The sequence below is a fragment of the Pinus tabuliformis genome, chromosome 6 (genome assembly GCF_031772625.1).
Source record: "Pinus tabuliformis cultivar Carrire ecotype Pingquan chromosome 6, CPIR1, whole genome shotgun sequence".
In the NCBI taxonomy this organism is placed as follows: Eukaryota; Viridiplantae; Streptophyta; class Pinopsida; order Pinales; family Pinaceae; genus Pinus; species Pinus tabuliformis.
Window position 1 is genome coordinate 772,300,075 of NC_142292.1, and position 26,995 is coordinate 772,327,069.

A 26,995-nucleotide genomic window follows, 5' to 3' on the forward strand; every position below is an offset into this window, starting at 1 on the left:
CACAATTAAAATAAATATTGCAAAAAATAAATCAAGAAGTGAGAAATAATGCACACATAAAATGACACCAATATTTGGACTTAGATCCTCGAAAAAACACCGAAGGAGAAACTGGTGTAGCAGAAGAGGGTTTATATTTTATTATCTTCAGAAAATTAGAGAGTACATGGATTTGCTTGCCAAAACCCTAGCAAAGATCCTCAAAATTTTCTCCACCACTCCAACTAGCAGGTCGACCTGGAAACCCTCTGTTTCCCTTGCAAAATCAAACTTTTGCCTCCTCTAATAAATGCACACAAAAAACATTGTTGCAACAAATACACACTAGATGGAAATTGATATTTTGTTGATCCTGCACTCCTTTGGTGATCTTGCACTCGCACTAGGCAACTCGCTCTATCCTCTAGATTTGATCCCTGACTACTGGAAATACTATTTGTTGCCCAGGTCTGTGCACTAGAGAACTCCTACCCACTAGTACAATCTTCCAGCAGAAGAAATCGACCTTCCTTCTGACTCTGGAAATCCTTAGAAAATCTCCCCTGTAAATCTCTCTCCAAATTCTGTTGAACCCTCTCACCAATGCTCTATTGGCTCGAACTCTTCCCCCACTAAATATTGTACGCTAGTAAATTCGCACTGCATTGATCCCTTACTATTAAATTTGAGTTTAACATGTTCTTTGCATATGACAGTTACTTCAGAGATCCATATTAGCCCAATTTTCCATTAGCAATCACTTAAGACATTATTATCATGACAGTAACTAAAGAAAGAACATAGACAAAGCATGCAAAATACAAGCCAAGACAAGAGTACACATGGATATGGCTCAAGCCAGGGAAAAACCCCAAGACGGGGAAAACCCTTGATCAATTCTTCTTATTATTAATATCAAATGTTCAGTAAAGAGAGAGAGTACAATAATTAGAGACAAAATGCCTGGCCAATTTGAAGGTCCAGTGTGAATGTCTTTGGACAAGTGAATAACCCAAAACTGCAATGAAATCATTCTGTCAACAATGGTAAGTTAGGGTTTCTTACAGTCCACTCTTGTTCCATTCAATTGACCTAGAAACCCTCCTTTCAACTGCGGCTTCCTTTGTCAAGCAAGAGGTTGTCCATAGGTGGCTCTCAGAATTGATTTGGTCCTGAGATAGGGTTCTCGGCCCCTCTGTTCTGACCTGGTGTATGCATGTAGAAGAATCTGTGGTGATGGCTCTGAATTGCGGACACAGAAAGGAAGATGTTCTTCCTTACATAGGCCAAAGATCAACTTGAAGTTGATGCCCAAAATTGACCAGATCCTCTGAAGTTGAATTTGGTCCTAAAGTGATTGAATTTACCCATACAAATAGTCCTATTCATCAAATCCTGTGGGTGATAATCTGAGGGAACTTGGCCCTAATGCAGAGAATAACCCAAAAAAAAAGCCCTCCTTTAATTGTCCAAACCTGCAACTGACCTTCATGGAGAATCTCAGCACTAGTGCAAAAGATGACCCACAACCAAACAATCCTTCAATCTCCTCCAAAACCACAACTGCCTCAGACATATATTCAAGCAAGTTGATATGTCCAAAATGAGGGAGAAGGCTCCTCTATATATACAATTCGATGGGGTTGAAGAGATGTGACTTTTGGGCTTATTGAGCCAGCATATGAATGAGGCCGACCTTGATAATTTTACAAGAGAGAATCATAAATTCAAAATTACACTTCTCCTTAACCAAATTTGATGATCTTTAGGTCGTTTTTGGTCCTCTCGAAAAGAGGAATTTAATGCCATAATTATATTCCCCAAAGGAGCTGTCCAATGTGGAATTTGGCCCTAGTTTCCAATTTTAACACTTACTCATTCAATGTGTCTTCTCCGAGCCCCATTGACTTGCTCTTATAATTGTCTCACTAGAGCACCAACGACCAAGATCTAATCATGATCGATGGCTCAAATCATCTTAGACTTTGTCAAATTACTTTTGAGAAGTCTCTAGAGAAAAAGTCGATTTCCTTAATTAATATACTTTAATTAACCAGTTTTCCTAAGTTAGACTTAGGAAATTTTAATTATCTAGTCAATTAATTTAATTAAGGTGTTTCGGAGCCATATCTCGTGAAACCATTTCTAGCTATTGGAGATCCCATGTTCCTTAATCTCTTTGACACATTTGATGTTGGAAATAACACTGAGAGGGGGGGGGGGTGAATCAGTATTATCAAATTAATAACTTTTTCATTTCCATACTTAGATTTATATATGCTACTTCTATTAAGGGAACCCGCGTGTACACGCAACTGTGTCTAATGCAACTAGCGTATATCCAGTAAACTTATGATTCAATTAATCCATTAAATGTTGATCTTTAATCAGTGCATTAGAACTTCATTAACCATATGAACAGTAAACAGGTGCAGTAAAACAGAAAAAATCATCACACATAAGAAGCACACATGAACACCATGATGTAAGGTGGAAACCCAATGTGGGTGAAAACCACTTGCTGCAATTCGTCTCTATCTTCTTTTAATAAGAAACTTCTTTTTACAATATTTCTGTACTGGTGCAGTCTTACACCAGTATGTAGGCTTCTACCTGCGGAAAGCGACAACCTTCTCTCGTTCTCCAGCGTCCCCTGGAAGGGAGCTACAACCCCCTTAGCTCTTGTACTAGCAAATGTACTAGTATGTAGGTGCTGACCTACAGAAAGCTACAACCTTTTTTTTCAGGGACCATGTTTCATATATTTTCAAACTGGATACTCATGGAACACAACATCATAATCTGAAGGCCACGTTTCATCCAATTTTCATATTGGACCCATCAACAACATGGAAGCTCAAAATCAATCATCACTTACATCATCAATCTCTGAATCACCCAACACTGAATAACTGAAACCCTGTCAACAAAAACATAGTCACCAGAGCACAAAACTCTGCAACAATATTCAGAGCCAACTGTATCATCAAAAATCATGTATCAGAGTGCATACGCTACTTGGAAGAGCCGAACCAGCTTGTATACGCAACTTCACCAAAGCGAACAAGCGTATATGTCATCAAATACTTCCCGACTTCAGACATACCCAGATCATTACATACAAAAGGATAGTACGTGTGTTAGCAACCAGATCTAGTTCATCGGATCACATAAAAATAAGTCATTATGATCCTGATCCATTATTAGATCTCATCCATCAACACTAAAGTTAATCAGAATCAATCTGAATATGCAGAATACTGACACCAGTAAACAGTCACCAGAACTCATAACTTTGCATCAACAACCAGAGCCATCTGTAACTTCAAACATCATAGTTCATATGGTATACACTACTTAGATGTATCTAACTTGCGTGTATACGCACTTTTATCAAAGTCAACCAACGTATACATCTGTAAATATTCATTCACAATTTGTAGCTATTCCAGACTTGAGTTAGATCATAATATTTACAGAACATTACATGCGTCAGTATACAGATCTAGAATAAGCATGATCAAACCATATAGAGATGATTCATTCCAAGCCATAAGATCCCGATCCATCATTAGATCTTGTCCTCCATCAACCGCTGAGATTCCTCCTTGGCTCAGATCAAGTAAAGCATCATAAACCCATAACCTACATACTGGATCTCACACTACATCAGATATTCGAGACTTTCTGAGTGTCTTTGCCTAATGATCTTCTCCTCCTTTTATAGTCTTAGGCCTTACTCAATACCATGGTCCAAAACCACTTAGAACCAATACCTTGGTCCAAATACCTGGGGTCAATACCTCGGACCAAATACCATGGACCAATACCAAAATACCATGGTCCAAATACCATGGACCAATACCAAAATACCATGGTCCAAATACCACGGACCAAAAACTTAGTTTCTGACATGTATGCGCTTTTCCTTGCGTGAAAGTGCGTGTATACGCATACACGCCTTATGCTCAATGAACCTGCGTGTATACGCAGCTTGGTCAAGGTAAACCTGCGTATACCTCTTTTTCTTTCATTCTGTGAGCCTGAACTGTGATTCAATACTGTTAACCTGTACTTTGATCTACACCTGTATTATAATGTTAACTTGCTGCACTGTGAACTGTCATTTCCTTTGAACTGCCCTGCATCACATCTGTTAACACAACTACCATGTATTAATATCACATCTGATATCTCTTGTGAAGATTCATCTAGTTACCATGTATAAGTGAGTTGTTCTGCTACAAGAGGGTTGCCATCAAGTACAACACATTCATCATAATGCCAACAATCTCCCCCTTTGGACTTGATGGCAACAACAACACTAAGTCACTCTCCCCCTTTGACATCAAGGGCAAAGGGCAGACCAAGATCTTCTCCCCCTAAGAGCAGAAGACTTTCATATCTAGGCACATGTTGAAGTCTTTGATTGAACTCCCCCTTTGTTCATGCTGAGATGTACTGTATCATCCATACTCCCCCTGAGCACATGCAGAGTCTGAAAACATTTTCAAGAAAATAACATGACTCTATAACTCAACTATGTGAGTTTGACCTTCCTATCACCAATGACTCATACATACATTCATTCTCCCAACCAAGTGGGGATAAACTTGACTCATCCACCCAACCAAGTGGGGATATACCAGATATTAATTGTTTATATATGACTGAAATATTACATCATCCTTCCCATGCATAGTCGGGGTACAAATTACATCATATGACCAAAAGGGATTCATCAAATGACTACAATAGACAGAGACAAACTATTACATCATGGGTCTTGATATTGAATGATATACATGACATTTATAACAGAGACCAAATATCTAAACAAGACCATGATAGTCATCAGCAACTATCATACACAATGTATGATCTGCTCCATAAGTATCTGTCAACACCATCCAGACCAGCAACCTGTATATGTCCATTAGTATGTCTGCATATAGATATCAACTCATCCTCTTCATTTCATCAAGATCAACTTGCTTCGTTTCCTTAGTAGAAAGAGACTTATCATAACCTCAGCATATGTCATATCTCCAATCATTCACATCATATCATCTGTATGTGAAAAACACCATGGTCATCATCTATGATCATAACATTGTCATCAATACCAGTATGATCTTTCCACAAGAGCCTTCAATATATCAACCATGTATCATCACTAGGGAACATCCCACATCTGACAAGCATCAACCATGATAATCAACATATGTGAGTATCAACCTATCATCATAAGGTAAGAACTCAAAGTGATTAAGTAAGCCATGTCTTCGAATAGCTATGTCTCCATGTGACCTGCAATAACACCATTCTCTTGGCCAACCAACAATATGCAATTTAAGTAATCATCCATGTATCCATCATACTGTATATCCATAAAAGAGATATCAATATGTATCTAGCAAACCATGATCTTATGGTCATTTGTCAAGATTTCTTGATATCATCAATAGCAACAATCCTCAACCATGTGAGAGCCAAGAACTATAGGAATTCTGCATCATAACTGTATTATATGATCTTTATGCATATGACGACAGCAGCATATGAGTGACTCATCATCAAGTAATGAAGTTGTGTATTCAAGCTTTGTACTTCTCCTTATCCTTATGAAGATCACCATGTAAGCAACATATATGCATCATCAGAGAATCAACCACAAATCTGATCTGAACACCAACTATGTAACCCCAAGAATCATATGAGATTTTGTCATGGACAACTCATAACCATATCATAGCAAGATGTATCATTTAGCCATATAAGCATCATCACCAAGGACTTCTAACCATAATGCCAACAATGCATTATTCAAAGCATATGCTCCCCCTGAACCTGTGCCATCTGTTTACTGTCAGATCTGATCATGCATATATCAGCAAGAAGTATCAAGGCATCATCATCATCAAGTTAGGATCAAAAACACTTCTAAACATCTTATGAGTATCAAGACATTTCCACACATCATCAGCAGATTGTAACCATTATCAAACATAGCAAATAATGGACTGAATCATATCAGACCCTTTTTCCTGAGCCTGTCCCACTGCTTTTCCTCAAACTAACATATACGTGACTGTGCAGTGTCTAACTCGCGTATATACACGACTTCTCTTCATGAAACTTGCATATGAGATTTAGAACAGTGAAGTTTCACACTTTCAGCTCCCTCTGAGTCTGTTATGTTTGTACATTGTGTTGTGCCACATCTTTCTGACTATACTTCCTTCTTCTTCCATATCTTCAAGTGTGATGATGTTTTCTCCTTTTGGTATAGTGCACGTACTTTGTTCCTGCATTCCTTTGCTATATGTCCAAGCTTGTTACATGCATAACATCTTATATGTTTCATATTCCTTCCATAGCAGTCAATGGCTTTGTGACCAAACATATTGCAAGTAAAACAATATCCCTTAAAGTACCTGGAACGTGATGATCTTTTTGTGTGATGGTCTTGAACCATTCTTCTTCTGCATCTCGCTGCAACATGTCCAGAATTATGACATACATAACATTCAACATTATTCATTTGAGGAAATGACCGACTATCACTTCCATAGTTAGAAGTAAAAGGTTTTCTTTGAAGAATTTCTTTCCTTGGTTGTTGATGGGATTGACCTCTCATCTCCTTGTTGGGCATTTCAGATTTTGCATTAGAGTCTCTTGTCTTACTTTGTGAACTAGATTCACCTTTAACAGATTCATGAAAACCAAGACCATTTTTGATAGCAGGAGACCTTTGACTACTAAGAATATCATCCAAGATCTTAGTACTATCTTGAAATCGTAAGAGCTTATCCTTTTCTTCTAATTTATCTTTTAGAATATTTACCTCAACCTGATGTTGCTCTTCCTTTTCAAGATACTGCTTCTTCATGATTCTTTCAGCGTTTCTTCCTTCTTCCAACTGATGTCTCAATTCAAGAACTTCATTTTCTTGTTTTTCAAGAGCTTGGAGTAGTTCTTTATTCTGCTTATTTGATTCTTCAAGATCTTCTTTTAGCGAGAGGATCTTAGCTTCAAGACTTTCATAGTAACTGGATCTATCTTTGAGTTTCTTGATTGTTGTGCTCCTTTCATTTACTTCATTTCTTAATGATGTCACTTCATCCTACAACTTTTGACATTGATTTTCCTTTTCCTTGAATAACTTTCTTACCTTGTTTCCTTCCTCTAGTTGAGCTTTTAGTTTGGTAACTTCTTCTTTGGAGACACATTCCCTTTTGTGCAATAGATCTTGTTGATCTCTAATTTTGTCTGTAAGCCTTTTAAATTCTGCCTCTATTTGATATCTTTCTTTCTCACCCATAAGAGCAAATTCAATTGTTTCACTATCACTTTCATCATCTTCAAATGGATGGAGAAATGTATCACCAAAGGATAACAAATTCATACCTAATAGTTCTTTTGCTTGTTCATCTTCATTCTGAGGTGATTCTGAATCTGAAGTGTTGCTTCCACATATTCCCCAATCGATTCTCCCACTGTCATAGTTCTTCTGAGATGTCTTCTTCTTCTGAGGCACTTTCTTCTTTAGCTTCTTTCCCATTGTTCTATGGATCTCCTTCAAGCGATCAAGCTTCTACCAAAGGACCTGCTTTGATACCAATTGTTGGAAATAATACTAAGGGTGGGGGGGGGGGGGGGGGTGAATCAGTATTATCAAATCAATAACTTTTTCATTTCCATACTTAGATTTATATACGCTACTTCTGTTAAGGGAACCCACGTGTACACGCAACTATGTCTAATGCAACTAGTGTATATCCAGTAAACTTATGATTCAGTTAATCCATTAAATGTTGATCTTTAATCAGTGCATCAAAACTTCATTAACCATATGAACAGTAAACAGGTGCAGTAAAACAGAACAGATCATCACACATAAGAAGCACACATGAACACCATGATGTAAGGTGGAAACCCAATGTGGGTGAAAACCACCTGCTGCAATTCGTCTCTAACTTATTTTAATAAGAAATTTCTTTTTACAATATTTCTGTACTGGTGCAGTCTTACTCTAGTACGTAGGCTTCTACCTGCAGAAGGCTACAACCTTCTCTCGTTCTCTAGCTTCTCCTGGAAGGGAGCTACAACCCCCTTAGCTCTTGTACTAGCAGATGTACTAGTACGTAGGTGCTGACCTACAGAAGGCTACAACCTTTTTTTTCAGGGACCACATTTCATATATTTTCAGACTGGATACTCATGGAACACAACATCATAATCTGAAGGCCACGTTTCATCCAATTTTCATACTAGACCCATCAACAACATTGAAGCTCAAAATCAATCATCACTTACATCATCAATCTCTGAATCACCCAACACTGAATAACTGAAACCTTGTCAACAAAAACACAGTCACCAGAACACAGAGCAGAACACAAAACTCTGCAACAATATTCAAAGCCAACTGTATCATCAAAAATCATGTATCAGAGTGCATACGCTACTTGGAAGAGCCGAACCAGCGTGTATACGCAACTTCACCAAAGCGAACAAGCGTATATGTCATCAAATACTTACTTATAACTTCGCTGCACTTCTCGACTTCAGACATACCCAGATCATTACATACAAAAGGATAGTACGTGTGTTAGCAACTAGATCTAGTTCATCAGATCACATAAAGATAAGTCATTATGATCCTGATCCATTATTAGATCTCATCCATCAACATTGAAGTTAATCAGAATCAATCTGAATATGCAAAATACTGACACTAGTAAACAGTCACTAGAACTCATAACTTTGCATCAACAACCAGAGCCATCTGTAACTTCAAACATCATAGTTCATATGGTATACGCTACTTAGATGTATCTAACCTGCGTGTATACGTGCTTTTATCAAAGTCAACCAGCGTATACATGTGTAAATATTCATTCACAATTTGCAGCTATTCCAAACTTGAGTTAAATCATAATATTTACAGAACATTACATGCGTCAGTATACAGATCTAGAATAAGCATGATCAAACCATATAGAGATGATTCATTCCAAGCCATAAGATCTCGATCCATCGTTAGATCTTGTCCCCCATCAACCGTTGAGATTCCTCCTTGGCTCAAATCAAGTAAAGCATCATAAACCCATAACCTGCATACTTGATCTCTCACTACATCAGATATTTGAGACTTTCTAAGTGTATTTGCCTAATGATCTTCTCCTCCTTTTATAGTCTTAGGCCTTACTCAATACCATGGTCCAAAACCACTTAGAACCAATACCTTGGTCCAAATACCTAGGGTCAATACCTCGGACCAAATACCATGGACCAATACCAAAATACCATGGTCCAAATACCACGGACCAAAAACTTAGTTTCCGACATGTACACGCTTTTCCTTGCATGAAAGTGCGTGTATACGCATACGCGCCTTATGCTCAATGAACCTGCGTGTATACGCAGCTTGGTCAAGGTAAACCTGCGTATACCTCTTTTTCTTTCATTCTGTGAGCCTGAACTGTGATTCAATACTGTTAACCTGTACTTTGATCTGCACCTGTATTATAATGTTAACTTGCTACACTGTGAACTGTCATTTCCTTTGAACTGCCCTGCATCACATCTGTTAACACAACTACCATGTATTAATATCACATCTAATATCTCTTGTGAAGATTCATCTAGTTACCATGTATAAGTGAGTTGTTCTGCTACAAGAGGGTTGCCATCAAGTACAACACATTCATCATAATGCCAACATTTGAGACTAGAACTCTTGTCTCATGCTACCATTACTATCCTAGAACTAACATTTTATTATTCTTCCACAGCTGATTGTGATCTCTAGATTTATTCTGATATTTGATGATGCAATAGTCTTGGAGTGATATGGCTGCATGTAGATATTCACCCCATGCTTCATAATCCCTTAAATAATTGGAGAAATCTTCTTCTCGCCTTTGATGCCCCTAATTACTTGCCAATTTCTCGAAGAATTTACACATAAGCGACTTGGCTATGGGTTTGTTTGTCGGTGGGGGGACTAGGGTAGATGTATTGCTAGTCTCAGCTTGATGAGTGTTTGATCCCCGTATATATTGTTTATTCAAGCCTCTTGTGTCATTGTTATAGAGATTTTGTTTCCCTTGAACACTTGTTCCAGATTGAGTGAGGGCCCGTATTGTTTGAACCATTTCTTTTTGTCCTTTAGCCAAGTCATTCAAAGCATGTCTAATTCTTTCCCATGGTTGATCTTCACAATCATCCATTTCAACCTCTTCTTCCTCTGATTTGGGGTAAGGAATTTATTTTCCTTTCTTCTTTCATCTGTATGGGACAAAATCTATGTTTTTTGGGTTCATCAATTGTTATAAACCCTCAAGCTGGCTGGATGCACAACTTTGATACCACTGTAATATCCCCTTTATTTATTGATCTAAATTCTTAGAAATTTTTTGATAAATTTCTTTCAGAAAAGCACACAATAATTTGTCAAGATTTTCAACCAATTTAAGCAATTATAATTCCAGCATTCACAAAGCTTGTAAATAATTGATTGCAAAATCCCAGCTATTTTATTTATAATTATGAGAGGAAAATTAAATCAATTTAATTTGAGGAAACTTAATGGATAAATCCTCTAGAAATACATGGTTGGATATACCCTTAACAATTCACTAGCTCCCCTGCAACTTGATCTCTCAACAATTAGCAATTCAGCCCTCCTGAATATAGGAATTCGTCCCACCTGGAAGTAATAATTCAACCCCCTTGTAGATGATAATCCGGCTCTCTTCAGAATGGGAATTCAACCCTCCTAGAAATGTCAATTTGGCCCCTTTAGGAAACAGCGATTCGGCCCTCCTAGAATCAAATATTGGCCTTCTCCGGAACCTAACAATTCAGCCTCTTGATTTAGTCAATTTGGCCTTCTCTGGGAAATAACAATTTGGCCTCCTAAAATTATAAATTTGATCTCCTTTGGAAAATAGTGATTCAGCTTCCTTGATTTGTCAACTCGGCCTCCTCTGGAAAATAGCAATTCGGCCTCCTCCTAATCAGGATAATTCGGTCTCCCTGAATAAGCAATTCAGCCTCCTCCTAAAGATGATAATTCCCTAGACTAGCTAGGGTGGATATTTCACCACCAGCTAGGGTGTATAGTTTCAAAACAGAAGTTGGACACTGCACAAGGGTTTCTCCTTGCTCAATAAGTTGCTTGAGCTCCAAGTAAATTCACAAATCAAATCTCACATAACCACTTTCCACAATCCTCCTCTTTCTTTTATAAATTTTCCCCTCCTCAAAATACGATGGGTGGTTATCAATATCATGGGTCACTTTATTTTCTAAAGTGACTTACCACCTTTTAGTTAATTATTAAATTAATATCTGATAATTAGCTGGCTGACCTTTCTTCTTGACTATAACCTACGAAGATCATGATAGGTTATTAAGTCAAACTTCCTGCTGCTATTTATTGGAAAGGAATGTCACATGTCCATTAGGGAAATGATGAGGTGGAAAGAGAAGTTATTGCTCCTTATCTCTAATATATAACTGAGTTTCCTCACAAGGTTGCAATCCACTATCCAAACCTTAGGAAAGAAGGGCCCCTTTGATACTGCTATTAAGTCTGATGTGAATTAATGGATCGTGAATTTAAAAGATTTGGGGTATCTATGAGGGGAAACTTTGTCACATCCCAGAATTAAGCCATCACTCCAATATTTAATGTCACATGGATTTTACAAAGGTTCATCTATCTCTATCCATCCTACTTTTATTCTAGTGAGATGGTTGAGCTCAAAATGATCCATGATTCCAGTTCAATTCCATTGTAGAGGCCAAAACCAAAAGCCATTTGCCATCACTCTGCCACAACTCTAAGAATAGAATCATACCATGTGGGGTTTCGATGGGCCAAGTTAAAAGTACGAAGTAAACAGTTGGAGAGTGCAGAGATGAAGTCAACAGCGGATTGGAGCTGGACACAAACAAATCAAACTTTTGGGGTTCTTCAAACATTGAGCTAAAATTGGAAATATTTGAGAAGCAAATGAAGTATAATGTGTAGTGCTAAGACCCATAATTGGAGAACTGAAGGAAATGATTAGAAATTACAACCTGAACATCAACAGAGAACTGGCCCATCATGGATCCATATATGGACAGTTCAAAGTTCAAGTATTCACTAGATATATGGGGATGTGGCTAACAGTAGAGCCAGACTATCAAGTGAAGATGAAATTCTGCCCTCTGAGAATACTTAGTGTTGTCAGTCAACTTTTGTGAAATACTGGTTGGGCACCCTAAAATCCATCAGAAAGTAATCACCGAAGTGGGCCCTGCAGGATCTAGATAAGAGTACAACTGAGAATCAACATGCTTTGTTTTCAGTACTATAATGGCTTATGTCTATTAGTCGATTTTTGAAATGTTGATAAAGTTATCTAAATGCCCATGACCCTATAGTATGACCATGAACAACCTAGTGGCTGGGATTTTATATTATGCTTGGATTAGGTTTCAATTCTCTTAAAAAACTCATGGATTTATAGGGACAGAAGTAAATCCCTGATTTTGAAAAGATGTAAATGCAATCACCTGCACAGGTGAATTATATATATATATATATATATATATATATACTTAAGACTTTCACTTATCCAAAAAGAAACAATAGAGTTCAAATTTTGCAATTACATAGATTTTGTAACTCGTTTCTTAAATACTTCACTTTCTATTGTTGTACTTTTTCTTAATTTATTATTATTTATTATTTAAAGATGAGATACGTTTTCCACTACCCTTTATCTGCAATGAACTCAAAGTATAAACTGCATTTTGAATAACTCATAAGAAGTAGAGAAAATATCATTAAGGATTTTTAATGAATTTGACCTAGTTAGGGTGCATTAGATTCCTGAGTTTCAATAGACTCATGAATTTTGACTAATTTGATTTCATTTGACCAAGCCTTGCAAATATAAACAAGTTCGATGGCAGGTTGGCATGTCATGTCAGGTGGACAAGTTTGCCATGTAACCAGCAAGACCTGTTGCAAGGAAAGATATATTTTGTGCTAAATTGTATATTATATTAGTCTCGTGTGTGTGTGTGTGTATGTGACACACACACATACATACACATTAACGTATTATTTCTTACCTGCATTATGTTTGATGAACATTAGATGGGATGTCCTGTAAAATCGAACAGTTGTACTTTGAATCTTCAAAATAGAAAAATTCCGTCCTTGGTACAACAAAAATCCTGCCCCTTATGCTCCTCATCTTGCTGTTCCACTTCTCATATCAAAAGAAGTGTTTGGTTTTCCCATAAATCACGAAAGCGGGGGACATGATCACAAAGAGATACTATCATTTAAAGAATCATAAAGATATTTATTTTTCAGAGTCATACCTTTAAAATTTTCAAATATATGCTTCGTATTTAAAGCCAAGAGAAATTACTTGTCTTGGATTAAGATTATTTCTCCAGCTTCTTAGGCTCTCACATCCTCAGGTTCTGCATTGGTACCTTCACTGTTGTTAATGAGGGTATTAGCTCTTCTGATTTCGGTATAGAATAGAGTACCTCTGCTTATCCAGGATCAGACTGTACTTCTTTATCTAGGGTTTACCTATTTGTTTATTCTGTATTTTTTTATTTTGATTTTCTATTTGGGCTAGGAGATGCCTTCAGCACTATCGCACTACTTTCAAGTTCTACTGACTTTTTTGTCATTTGTGAACATTAATATAATTCATTTCTTTCTCCAATGAACCAAGATTAGGGTTTAGGTATAGATTGACATCCATATTCTCCACTGATGGTTTTACATGTGATTATGAATAATATCCTCAAGTAGGATGAGGAATCCTAGTATGTATTCAATTTTAAACATTATCAGTTTTAGTATATCAAGCTTCAAGCTAGTATTCTGATATATGCACTCATTTTCCAGATCTATGAAAAAGCTGCAGAGAATTAAATGATAAATCTTGCTTCTTGTTTTGCAGGAGCTGATAAGTGAAACTCATGTGCCAGCCGTTTTCTCAGATTTTTGTGAAGAAGCGGCATTTTTGGCTACCTGTTGCATTAGCAGTGTCCATCGCAGTCCCCTTGCATTACCTGTGAGTATATGTACTTTATTATAGGGTTAGTTACATACTTTGTTTGGAACTTTCTTCCACTTATCACGATGAGATTAGCATGCCCAAATTTAACCTGACAAGGAACTATTAGCAACATTCATTTTGTATATCTCTGGTTTAACAGTTTCAAGTTGTTAAACTATGCAACGAGACATAACATAAAAGATTGGTGGGAAAAATACTAAGCCATTCTCAACCATATATTCATCCAATGATATCGATATATAATGCATAGATGTAATCACCTCTAGATCTAGATGTGCTCTCTATAATGTCCCCAATTTCGATTCTTCCATTTGAGGAGGTCAACGGAGATTTTTTGGGTGGTGCTAAGCATAGCACAATTTTGAAATTCAGGAATTGGAGATAATTTTGATATGGGAGGCATGACGGACTTAGGAGAATAGGAGAAGGTGGAATGTGGGGGCCACAAAAATGAGGCAATTCAACCCTTGGAGATAATTTGGACTTGTGGAGGAAGAGAGAGAAAGAAAGGGGGTACGTGTTAGTGGAAAAAGGGGTCCACCAAGAGAATGAGGTTTGGCTTCTACAAATAAGGCAATGAGGCCTCCATTTGGGATCTCTTGACAATCTAACTTTGAACACAAGTTTTCTTGAGTTGTTTAGCCGAGTAAACTAGTGTTGTTTAGCACAAGGAAGTCCCAAGCGAGAATTCCACCTCTACCTTCGGAGAACTTAGAGTGTCACCCTAGGAGAGTATTTCAGAACTTAGTGGGGAGAGATTTGTTGGAGTTCATGGGATACATCAGCTCTTGCTTCAGCTAGTTCGAACTTCCAGGAGGACACAGGGACATAAATCGAACCATTGAGTTGAGGGAGTTTTAAGGGGAATTCTGGCCAGTGAATTTAGGAGAAATTTCATTGAGGGTGTACCAGCGTTTGTGGAGAATTTCAGGGCTGGAAGTTGTTGCTGCTGAGAGAGCCAAACTCACCATTTTAGGGCCTGCGCAGAAGTATTACTGGGCAAAATTTGTGGGGTTGGATTCATCTTATCTGTGTTGGGTTATGGAAGGAACTTCACTCACATTTTCCAGAGGGAATTTCAGGGCAATCCTACAGCTAATTGAGAAGGAATTGGTGACATATCCAGCAGTTTGAATTGTGGGGGATGCAGAAACTGTCAAGAAGGGCGTAGCACCAAATTTGGGTAATTCCGGCACATCAGAATTAGCCCAAATCATTTATGAATTTTGTTGTACTAGCCTCAAGGAGTCTACTCCTAATTTTGCATAATTTTTGGAGGAGTTTTGGTGCCCCAAAACAGCAGGATTCTTTAGCAGCGAGTTAGGAGGAGTGAGCTTAAAAATTGGGTCCCGAGTGGTTGGTAGAATTTGCCAAAACCCTTTTTGGGTTTTTCTGGGTTTTTGGCAAGGACCTCAAATCTAATTTTGCAGAATTTTCTAGGCAAATTTGAGGGGTCAAATCAAGGTCTCAACACAACCAGCAGTGCAGAATTATTGGGCCAGTGCAGATTTTTTGATAGATAAACCCCAGCAGCAGTTGGGCATTGGAATATCAATAACCTGAGGCTTGTAGCTTGCCTTGTTCAAGCCCAGGTGCACTCTTTCTATTTCACATTGTACTCGAGCAATTTATATAATAAAAGAAGAGAAAGAGAGAGAGGAATGTATGAGTGATGATGGTGCTAAATGAGGTGTGAAGTCACTTGTATTTATACAATTCGCTATGGATGAAGAGACACATCTATTGGGCTTCTTGACCCTACATGTTGATGTGGCGAACTTGAACAATTTGTACATGTGTGGGCATAAATTCAAAATCACACTTCCGCTTGTCCAAATTGGATGATCTTTATATCAATTTTAGTCCTCTCGAAAAGAGGAATTTAATGCAATCATCATCTCCATCAAATGAGTTGTCCTGTGGTGGAATTTGGCCGTAGTTTCCAATTTTAACAGTTTCAGACTTGATACCACGATCATGATCTTTAAGGCTGTCCATCGATTCCCTTTATAATCTCTCGTTGAGAAATCAATGGCCAAGATCTAGATTTGAAATGATCTAATCAATTTCTAAGATCACTTAGAAACTTTTCTAGAAGTCTATGGAGGAAAAACAATCATGTCTCAATTATTACTAATTAATTAATTTATTTCCCTAAGTTAAAACCTAGGAAAATAATTAAAATTGATTAATTAATTTAATTAAAACATTTCCATTCCAAATAATAACTTGGGCATGGAGATATTTTCTGCTCTTGTGTTCCTAACCTCACTAACACAACCTGAGGCTAGAACACATGTACGAGCTACATAAACCAACATTCCCTCTTAGCGAGGAAGGTGTTCTATGTTGTACACAGTCATGCTTTATGCTCACATTTGGAACCCCTGTCATCTTATGACCCATTCCACTATGCCACAGCGCTCCTGGACTGCTGCTACAAGCGATGAGTGCAAACTCATCCTCCATCCATCTAGGAAGCTCATCTGCGACTTTCATTGTCTGCTTCTCATCCTTCTTGTCACCTTTCTTCTTGTGCGGGAAATTGTTGCGGTAATGGCCAAACTTGTGATAGTCGTAGCACTTGATCTTCGAAATGTCCTTCTTCTTTTCCAACTTGGAGTTGACCCTTTATTAGATCCCTTCTTTGCTTTGCCCTTGCTCACCAGAGCAACATTATCGTTGTCATCTCCCTTCTACTTGGAATTGTTGCTAGTACCATTATTGCCTTTCATGAGGCTCAGTCGAAGCTCCTCCTGTGTGAAGTTGTTCCACAAGCGGTCCCAAGTAGGAAAATCAGGTCTTCCACTAACCACTTGCACATAAACACCCCATTGCTTTTGAAACTTATTCAGGGTTGTTCTCATTGTTGAAGGAAATGTAACTAAGTTCGGTCTTCATAAATGTGCTTTTGATATTTGTATTTATTCAAGAAAAGAAATATTAGCTGTATAATATATGTCAATGAGTTTCTTGCTCATTGAAGTAGGTCTAGCACAAGTTAAAGTGCTATAGGTGAGTCAAAGAGTCAAAAGAATTATGTTGAAGACCTTAAGGGTATGTTACATGTAATATTCCTAATTAGCCATGGCTAATTGGAATATTCGATTTTGCCCAATTTTTGCCTTCTATAGATATTTATAAATAAAAAAGTGAGAACGGGGGACATAACTCACTTTAAGAATAAAAAAAGTCTCTTCCTAGTAGCACAACGTTGTGACTTAAGGAGGAGCCAAGGGGGCCAAAGGGGAACGCAGAAATGGGGCCCACGCAGACACATGGAGGGACTACGCAGGAGGGAAGAACACATGGCAAGAGGGGAATCACGCAGGAGGAGGTGAGCCTAGGGATTGTGAGAGGCAGAGGCTATAAAATAGAGAGGAGCCCCCTCATTTTGGATCATTCGGTTATGTGCATTTTGAGCTAGTTGTTTCGACTTCTGAGCATGCTGGCTGTTTAGCTAGTCTGCAGCACTATTTAGTGCATTGAGTGTCTCCGTTCGGAGATCTCACCCTTAGCCCCGGGGGACTTCGAGTGCCTGCTCGGGCAAGGTATTTCCTTTGGCATTTCAGCAGTAGTTTTATCAGTATTCCAGCAGCAGTTTCAGCAGCGTTTTGGAGGCCTGCACAGCACTGGGAGAGGGACGCAGTTCTTTCTGGCAGTAGTGTTGGATTGGGGTTTTTGTAGGAGGATTTATGCTGGGTGATTGAGCAGGGGATCAGCCCTTGCATCTTGGAGGATTATGGTAGAGTTTTAGGAAGAGTTCTGGTGGGATTTCTTCAGTGGCAGCGCAGAGCAGTGAGGAACTGCATAGAACCCCAAGGGGGTGTTTTTCGGGGATCGGCCATTCCAGGAAAGCTTTTTGGGTTTTTTTGGGTTTCTTGAGTAGAGCCCGAATCCAGAGTTTTAGCTTTTTCAGAGGAGGGGAGCAGCCCCAAATCATCTTTTGTTTCCTAGCAGCAGCAGTAGCATCCATGCAAAGAGGCCATTCTTGTCATTCTGAGAGTATTTCTTCACTTGCCTTGTGCAAGTCGAGGTGCCATCTGTCTAATCACCTCTTGTACTCATTTTATTGCTCATTATAATAAAATGGCTTAGCATTTTCTTGTTGCATTTCTTGTGTATCTACTTATATTTCCGGTTTACATTATGATATGTTGTTCCGCTGTTATTTTATCACTTCTGGGTTATTATATCATTTGCATATATTTGGTTGGAGTTTTGTTGGGGTTTGAGGAATATTCTGGGTTAGGAATATTACATTACATTATGTATATTTATGTATAAGAGTCAAAGAAGACACCTCCAAGCAAAGTCAAGTCTCCTCCTAGCAAAGACACCATCAAAAGAAGCAATGGCACCATTAAAAGCACCCATCGAAGCAAAGGAAGTCAAGTCGGCCTCAAGGCAGCAAGTTGGCCTACAAGTCGGCCTAAAGGAGGGACAGTCCTCTATATATAGAGGTTGTCCACTCCCTCAAATGACAAGCAACTCACTCTGAAATCAGCGAAGATAGAGGACCAAAAAAGAAGCTGAGAAAGGGACGAAGAAGGAGCCTCTAGTGCAGTGAAGAAGCAAGAAGGAAGAGCAAAGGTTTTGGGACTGTTTTAGGGCCAATACCAACCACATGTGCAAAGAAAAGGAAGGGCTATCTGCGGTTAAGACAACAACAAGTCACCTCCCAACATACCTCATCATTTGCGCTACAAACTATGCCTCCTATCCAAGCGAAGAAGGAAGGACCTCAAGCAAAGGAAAGAGGAGCCTTATGACATCAACAAGACCTCTCACACGTGCGAGAATTAGGGTTGCACTACTGTCACACAAAGCCTACAACTATACATCAAGAAGGAACTCTGTTGGTCAAGAGAACGAGTATCCTTAAGTGAAGGATCTCACTAAATACAAAAGATAAGTGTCTCTTCTAGAAGGACTACTAACAGTGGAAGGAAGAATGGAGTGTCGAAAGGAAGACGAAGTGCCAGAAGAAGGTGGACAGAGTGTCAGGGAAACATAGTGTAGAGAAAAGGAAGGACTTGACTTGTGCTTGGAGGATCTTCTACTCAAGGGTATAGGGTTTGGCATTGATCAAGAAAGAAGCTTCAATAAGAGAAAACTTACCGAAGGGTTTTCCTCTCAAGAGAAGAGAGGTTTTGGTTTGATTTTGGGTAGCATCGGATGTGCTCTAGCTCTGAAATTTTGTGGAGGGGCTAGAACACATGACATCTCCAGAACCGAGAAATCGTTTGGAGAAATTCCACCCAGATGAGAAGTTATTAAAATAACTAATATTTTTAATGGGTTCCTAAGTCTAAACTTAGGAAAATAAAAATATTAATGTGTATTAGTAAAAATATGGGTGAGAAGGTTCTAAGTGACGAAGATCAAGTTGTTCTAATCTTAGTCTTTGATTCATCAACAGGAAAAGTATAAGAGGAGGCTTGAGGGTCAGTTGGAGATACACTGAATTGATCAAGGAGTTCGATTTTTCTGGGGCAAGGTTTGCTGAGAAAATCGAGCTAAGTGATCTGAGTTGCAGTGAGGGGCAGTTCGGCAAGGGAACTTCAGTCCGAGGCAAAAGAATACATAGCAGAGAGGCAGAACAGTGTCGGGAGAGTCAGCGCAGTCCCTGAGAGGGTGATGCAAAGGTCGTAGGGGCTGACGCAAGTGATGCAGAAGCCCTAGAGGCTGACGCAGGCCCTTAGAGGCAGTGCAAGGAAGATTTTGTGGGGCAGAGGAGGAGCAGATCAGCAAAATTGACTTTCTGAGCAAGGGAGGCTCATTGTTGGGGTGACGCAGCTCCTAGAGGAGTGACGCAGTTCCAGCACAAAGCTTGGAGTAGCCATCGATGTCCAGCACTGGGAACAGCTGAGTCACTGTGGGGTTTGATCATCCAATTGTTGAATTTGTCGAAATATCTGTCTCCGGATAGAGGTACTTCTACTAGGATTTGTCTCTGTTGGGTGGGCCATATCTGGCACCCTAGTTGTATTCAAGAATCTGCTTACTAATACAAACCCTTTATATGTTGCACCAGTTTTCCCGAATTGGGTTTTTTCGGGGACAATTGTCCAAAAATAATGGTGTCCCTTGTGTTATTGTCTCAGTTTATTTCAGTTCGTGATCTGTATGTATGTGTAGGCTGCAATAGTGTTTACATCGATGTTTATGTAATTAAATAACTTGTTAATGCAAAGAACAAGTAGGAGATGTTAAACCAGTGATTGCAGTAGGGGTTTCTGATGTGTTAGATTCAGGAATTTTCACATGGTATCAGAGCATTGCAGATCATAGGAGATTAAAGACACCAATCGAGAAATCTAGAGAATTCGCTGCAGAGAAGCAGTTGACCTGAGTGATAGCGTTGTTTCAGAGGCAGAGGAGCAATTACAGGAGTGACGCAGAGGCTCACACAGTGCCTGCATCAGCATTTTGAGCCTACAGAGGGTGACGCAGAGCCAGAGAGGAGCCAACGTAGTGATTATGTCAACTCTCTGGGCCAGTGCAGAGCCTAAAAGGTTCGAATCAACCAGTTGTTGAGGCTGGAGGAGCAGAGAGAATTCGATTTGAGGAGCTGGTGGGATGTCGTTTCTGTTGGTGCCGAGGTAGAGGGAGTCATTACCTTGACAGATTTCTAGCCAAAGAAATCTAGATCCGGGTTGCAGCAACAAAGGAGGATAGGAAAGGAAGTGCTTCGATAGTTGGCGAGAGGATTTCCATGAAGGAAATCAGGACTCAAAGGGAGTCTAGAGGAGCTTGTTCCTTAGAGGGTTTCTTGAGCCAAAGAAATCCAGATGTTTTTCTGGGGTAGCAGCAAAAGAGGGAGAAGAGAACCAGTTCGACATTCATTTGGCAGAGATGGCAACCACATCTCCAGGAGGGAGGTGGGCTGATTTAGAATTGTAATTTGAAAGAGCTACAGGGGGGCAAGATCCTTGAGGTACCCAAACTCTTGGATCACATGCGGCTATGAGAGCCCTTAATGACAGTAGCATAGTGACGGGTGTCGGTTGCAGCAAGGTGTGACGGAGCAACAGTGGCAAAGCTAGAGTGCCAAAGTCTGAGGCAACGCAGTGGATGTTGTAGCAGTGTGAGAGGCACAGAGTAGTATGCAGCAGCGTAGTGGCAGTAGTGGGTCGGCACAGATTAGCTAGTGTTACTTGGGAGTAGGAGAAAAAGCGGGGAGCGGGAGTGAAAAGGGGTGCGGGACTGACATTTCAAAAGCTCTCGGTTTGGGAGCGAATCTCGGAGCGTTTTTTATATAATATATATATTTTTTATATTTTGATACATATAAGTCAACAAAAACATGTAGAATTATGAATTAGATATAAAAAACATAAAAAAAACATAGATTGAACCATATATCAACAATCATCTAGAAGTTATAATCTTCATCAACCACGTCCACAAGTTAGTAACATAGTAACATACAACATATTGAGTCTCGTGATTCATCAATCTTAAAGTTTCAAGCTTTCAAAATTCAATATATAACATTTATCATCATTGATCACCAAAGTTATACTTGTAAGCTAAGTGTAACCATTACAACAAATAATATCTAACATGAAATGAAATGTTATAAAATGAAATGAAATGAAACAACTTTCAACTTTCATGAAGCATCATATTCATAATTCACTGCTAATGAGTTATAATTGCTAACTTCAAACTTAAATTGTCATATATTGTTTAAAAAATTATCATAATAAATATGAAAGAGTCAATAGTTATAAAAACTACTAGAAACTAGAAAAGACAAGTAAATCTATTATCTATTTGTTGAAATTTGGTACCAGAGGACAGGTGGTTCCCTAAGGCTTTGATCTTTGGCCTAGGGAAAAGTGTCCAAAAAGAATTTAATTTTTCTCCTAAAGTGACTTTATAATTTTTATAAAGTCAAATCTAATTTAAAAGTGACTTTAAGTGATAAAGTTACTAAAGTCTAATTTTAAAGTGACTTTAATAAAGTCAATATAAAATTAGAAAGGAAAAGTGACTTTGGAAATAAATGACTAAGTGGGTCTTTATTAAAGTGGGGTGAATTAAAAAATAGAAAGTGAGATTTAAATGAGCATTTAATCTCAGCCCTAGATCTCAATCTATTTCAGCCATTGGATTTAGGGATCACCCAAAAGTCACTTAGGGTTGGATTAAGGGAGGAAAAGGAGGAAAAAATCATTCATTCTTTCATGAGCAGATTGAGAGAGAGAGAGCAAGAGAGCAAGGGAGATTTCTGGACAGGGAGGAGAAGGAGGCAGCAGCTTGGCACACATACCAAGGCAGCATTTAAGCAAATCCGTACAGCTGAATGAGCAAACAGTAAAAGGCAGATTTTTTGCACAGAAATCAAGGGCCGTACAACTGATTTTCTGCACAAAAATCGAGGTCCGTACAATCCGTCCGTACAGTCTATATAGCCCGTCCGTACAGTCCATACAACTATTCGTATAGCCCGTACAGCAGTCCGTACAGTCCGTACTGCAGCCGTACAGCAGTTTTCAGTGTTTTGTTTTGCTGTTTGGAAATTTCCAGTGGGCTGTGAGGCTCGGAAATCGAGATAAGTTGTAAAATTTGTTTGCTGAATTTTTTGCTGAATATTTCTCACTGTAAAAGGCATTTTCCAGAAATAAGAAAGAGCTCTCGAACTGGTTTTCCCCAAGAGTTGTAGGGGGTTTTTCCAGGGTCACCTTGACCAAAAATCTCTGTGTTTAAATGTGTTTTAATGGCTGTTTGTACCTATTGATTTTTATTGCTGCATTTTCCAGCATTCTGTAAAATTTCCAGAATTTGTGTTTTCAACAAAAATTTATTTTTTTAGTTGTTGAATGTATGGATATGGGAAAGGGCATTTAACTATATGGGAGAAATAAGGTGAAACTGAAAACTGGGGTGGGAAATGAGAAATTTTTACACTATTGCTTATGCTTGGGCCTCTTGCCACCACGAGAAATGTCTAATTTTTTAGTCTTGTTGGAAAATCAGGATCTTTGTCATTAATATCACCCTCTAAGCATTAATATCCAGAGTTATGTTTGTCATTACCTCTGTATTTGTATAGGGATCTTTGTCATTAATATCACCCTCTAAGCATTAACTTAAGATAGAAAAAGCATAGCAAGTCAAGTCAAGGTTTTGTTTGAGTGATGCGTATATTTTTAGGAGGGTCATGATAGAGGAGTTTGACAACCAATGTCACTAACATCAAGGTACATAGAGGGATTGGTGCTCTTGATTAAATATGAGTTCCATAGCCTAATACATGACAAAATTCAATGGAAACATTGCAATCCCCAATCCTGAAATCCTGAAAAACTGATAAGTCTGCTGGATTTTGAATGAAATCTAAAATTCTACTTTCTCCATATGAAATCCAATGAGGCCAGAACCACTCTCAAACATCCTGAGTCATTTCATGGTAATGTTAAAAATTTAAGTAAAAGGATGAAAATGAAGATTAAGGAGAATGTCACTTTTACTTTAAGAATTTAACATTACCATGAATAGCATATCAATACTAGGGCCTAGACTTGATCATTAAGCTGCCCCACTCAAAAATTATTTGTTTCTTTCAAAAAAAATTGCATTTCGAACATTACTACAAAAAAAATTGCAAAAAAGGCAAAACGCTCCCGAAAAGGCAGGGAGCGAAATTTTTTTTAGGGAGCGCGCTCCCAAGTCGTTCCTGCCCGGAGCGCAAATTAGGAGCGGGATCGAGGAGGGGGGGGTGGGGGGGCGCTCCCCCGCAACACTGAGTAGCAGAGGTGGCTTTAGCATCACGAGCCATCCATACTGACCAAGATGGCAATGTTTGGGTGAGTTTTTCAGTTACTTACTTCTCAGCAACTGAGTTGCAGTGCAGTAGTTAGCGGTGGCAGTGCTATGGGCAGCATGATGCAGCATTTTGAGAGGGAGTTGCAGTACAGATGTAGTAGTGACAGTGGCGGAGTCATGGGCAGTGGTATAGGGAGCAGCAGTGCAGTGGATGAAGGGCAACAGGCCAAGCATCAACAGCACAGAGGACCGATGCAGGGGATCAATGTAATGCTTCTATGGGGAAGTATTGCTAGAGCACATTCTCTGCTAAGAGGGAGTGTTGATTTTGGGTAGCATCGAATGTGCTCTAGCTCCGAAATTTTGTGGAGGGGCTAGGACACATGAGATCTCCAGAACCTAGAAATCGTTTGGAGAAATTCCACCCGGATGAGAAGTTATTAAAATAATTGTTAATTTTTGGTAACAATAGTATGTTCTATGCTTAAGAGAAATTTACTTCAATTTCTTTGTTATCCCAATATCAATATCTAGTTTAGCAATCACATCAGCATGATAGTAAAATGCAGATAGAACATAAACATAAACAAGAAAAGACAAGAGGACACAAGATGCGGCACCAGCTAGGGACAATTTGGGGAAACCTTTGATCAATTCTTTTTATATTCTCTAATAGTTCAGCAGAGAGAGATAGTACAAATTACAAATCTGATCATTTATGACAGCAGCAAGAAGCCCTAACCAGAAAAGTCAACGCTGGTCAAACAGGGCAGAATTCTTCCTCTAAACAGCTCGGTCAAACCTAGTCAACTTCGGCCTCCAACAGCAAGCCCAATCAGCCCAAAACAGTCTGAAAAAGTCCAGTCAAAAGCTGGTCAACAAAAGTCAAATTGCGGCCAGCCCTAGGGCAGTCAATGTTGGTCAAATGAGAGGTCAGATTGCCTCGATTTCAGTGCCCAGATCTACGGCCTGCTAGGAAGGAGATACCTCACCCAATCCACAGTCAAAACAGGTCAATGCTAGAGGTCAACACAATCAAATAGCAATCCTACAGTTCAGTCAACTTTAGTCAACACAGTTAAACAGTGAAACATAAAATCGTCCTCCTTCCTTTGCACGTGTGAGAGACAATTGCCCATATTTGTGTACCCAATCACAAGAGGAGACAGAGATGATGAGATGAGATGATGATAAAATGACTTGAGGTCTCCTCCTTTTATATGCAACGTTGAGGATGAGATGGGGGTTTGAATACCTGTTTTGCTTGCTGGCTGACCTTGACAATTTGTCCATAATATAAGTAAATTCATATCTTCATTTGTACATGTTGGAATCAGATAATATTTAGATCAATCCTACACCTCTCAAAGAGAGGAATCCAAGAAAAATATCATTTGTCATAAATAAGATGACCCATGTGGAGTTTGACCCTATTTGCCAATTTTAACAATAATTAATATTTTTAATGGGTTCCTAAGTCTAAACTTAGGAAAATAAAAACATTAATGTGTATTAATAAAAATATGGGCGAGAAGATTCTAAGTGACGAGGATCAAGTTGTTTTAACCTTAGTCGTTGATTAAAGATTTAATCTCAGTCATTGATTCATCAACAAGAAAAGTATAAGAGGAGGCTTGAGGTTTAGTTGGAGATACACTGAATTGATTAAGGAATTAGATTTTTATGGGGCGAGGTTTGCTGAGAAAATCGAGCTAAGTGATCTGAGTTGCAGTGAGGGGCAGTTCGGCAAGGGAACTTCAGTCCAAGGCCAAAGAATACATAGTAGAGAGGCAGAACAGTGCCGAGAGAGGCAGCGCAATTCCTGGGAGGGTTATGCAAATGAATCAGAAGCCGTAGAAGCTAACGCAAGCCCTTAGAGGCAGCGCAGGGAAGATTCTATGGGGCAGAGAAGAAGCAGATCAGCAAAATCGACTTTCTAAGCAAGGGAGGCTCATTGTTGGGGTGACACAGCTCCTAGAGGAGTGATGCAGTTCCAGCGCAGAGCTTGGAGCAGCCATTGCTGTCCAGCACTGGGAATAACTGGGTCACTGTGGGGTTTGATCATCCAGTTGCTAAATTTGTCGGAATATCTGTCTGTGGATAGAGGTACTTCTGCCAGGATTTGTCTTCGTTGGGTGAGCCATATATGGCACTCTAGTTGTATTCAAAAATCTGCTTAATAATACAAACCCTCTATATGTTGCATTGGTTTTCCCGAATTGGGTTTTTCTAGGAACGATTGTCCAAAAATAACAGTGCCCCTTGTGTTATTGTCTCAGTTTATTTCAGTTCGTGATCTGTATGTATGTGTAGGCTGCAATAGTGTTTACATTGATGTTTATGTAATTAAATAACTTGTTATTGCAAAGAACAAGTAGGAGATGTTAAACCAGTAATTGCAGTAGGGGTTTCTGATGTGTTAGATTCAGGAATTTTCACATTTGGCCCTGGTAGAGAGCCAATATCTTGTGTTTTTGTTTTATGTTTTGGATAGCAGTTTGATGAAATACACACAAATGCATTAATAAGAGAAGAAGAAGATTAAGTTAACAAAGACAAATTGTGAAAATACTTCACAAATTGTTATCTAGTCCCGAAGAATCACTCTACATCTCATTGCTCTAGATTCTTCAACATGGTATCAGAGCTAAGGTGACACATCAAGGCAGTGTTGCGGGGGAGCGCCCCCTCCCCCCAATCCCGCTCCCAATCCACGCTCCGGGCGGGAGCGACTTGGTAGCGGGTTGGGAGCACGCTCCCTAAAAAGAAAATGCTCCCTGCCTTTTTGGGAACGTTTAGCCTTTTTTGCAAAAAAAAATTGCAGTAATGTTCCAAATGCAATTTTTTTTCAAAGAAACAAATAAGTTTTGAGTAGGGCAACTTAATGATCAAGCCTATGGCCCTAGTATTGATATGTGATTCATGGTAATGTTAAATTCTTAAAGTAAAAGTGACATTCTCCTTAATCTTCATTTTCATCCTTTTACTTAAATTTTTAACATTACCATGAAATGACTCAGGATGTTTGTGAGTGGTTCCGGCCTCATTGGATTTCATATGGAGAAAGTAGAATTGTAGATTTCATTCAAAATCCAGCAGACTTATCAGTTTTTCAGGATTTCAGG

General features: G+C 38.9%; 1 protein-coding gene across 2 annotated transcripts in view; it reads left to right on the forward strand.

Annotated features, from left to right (window-relative positions):
- LOC149261004 (zinc ion binding protein) overlaps positions 1-26,995 on the forward strand; it is a 449,429-nt gene that overhangs the window by 356,377 nt on the left and 66,057 nt on the right. For both annotated transcript variants that reach the window (XM_089421537.1, XM_089421534.1), the window contains exon 10: positions 13,974-14,087. In XM_089421537.1, coding sequence (XP_089277663.1) covers positions 13,974-14,087 — 114 coding nt within the window. The remainder of the gene's footprint in view (positions 1-13,973; positions 14,088-26,995) is intronic.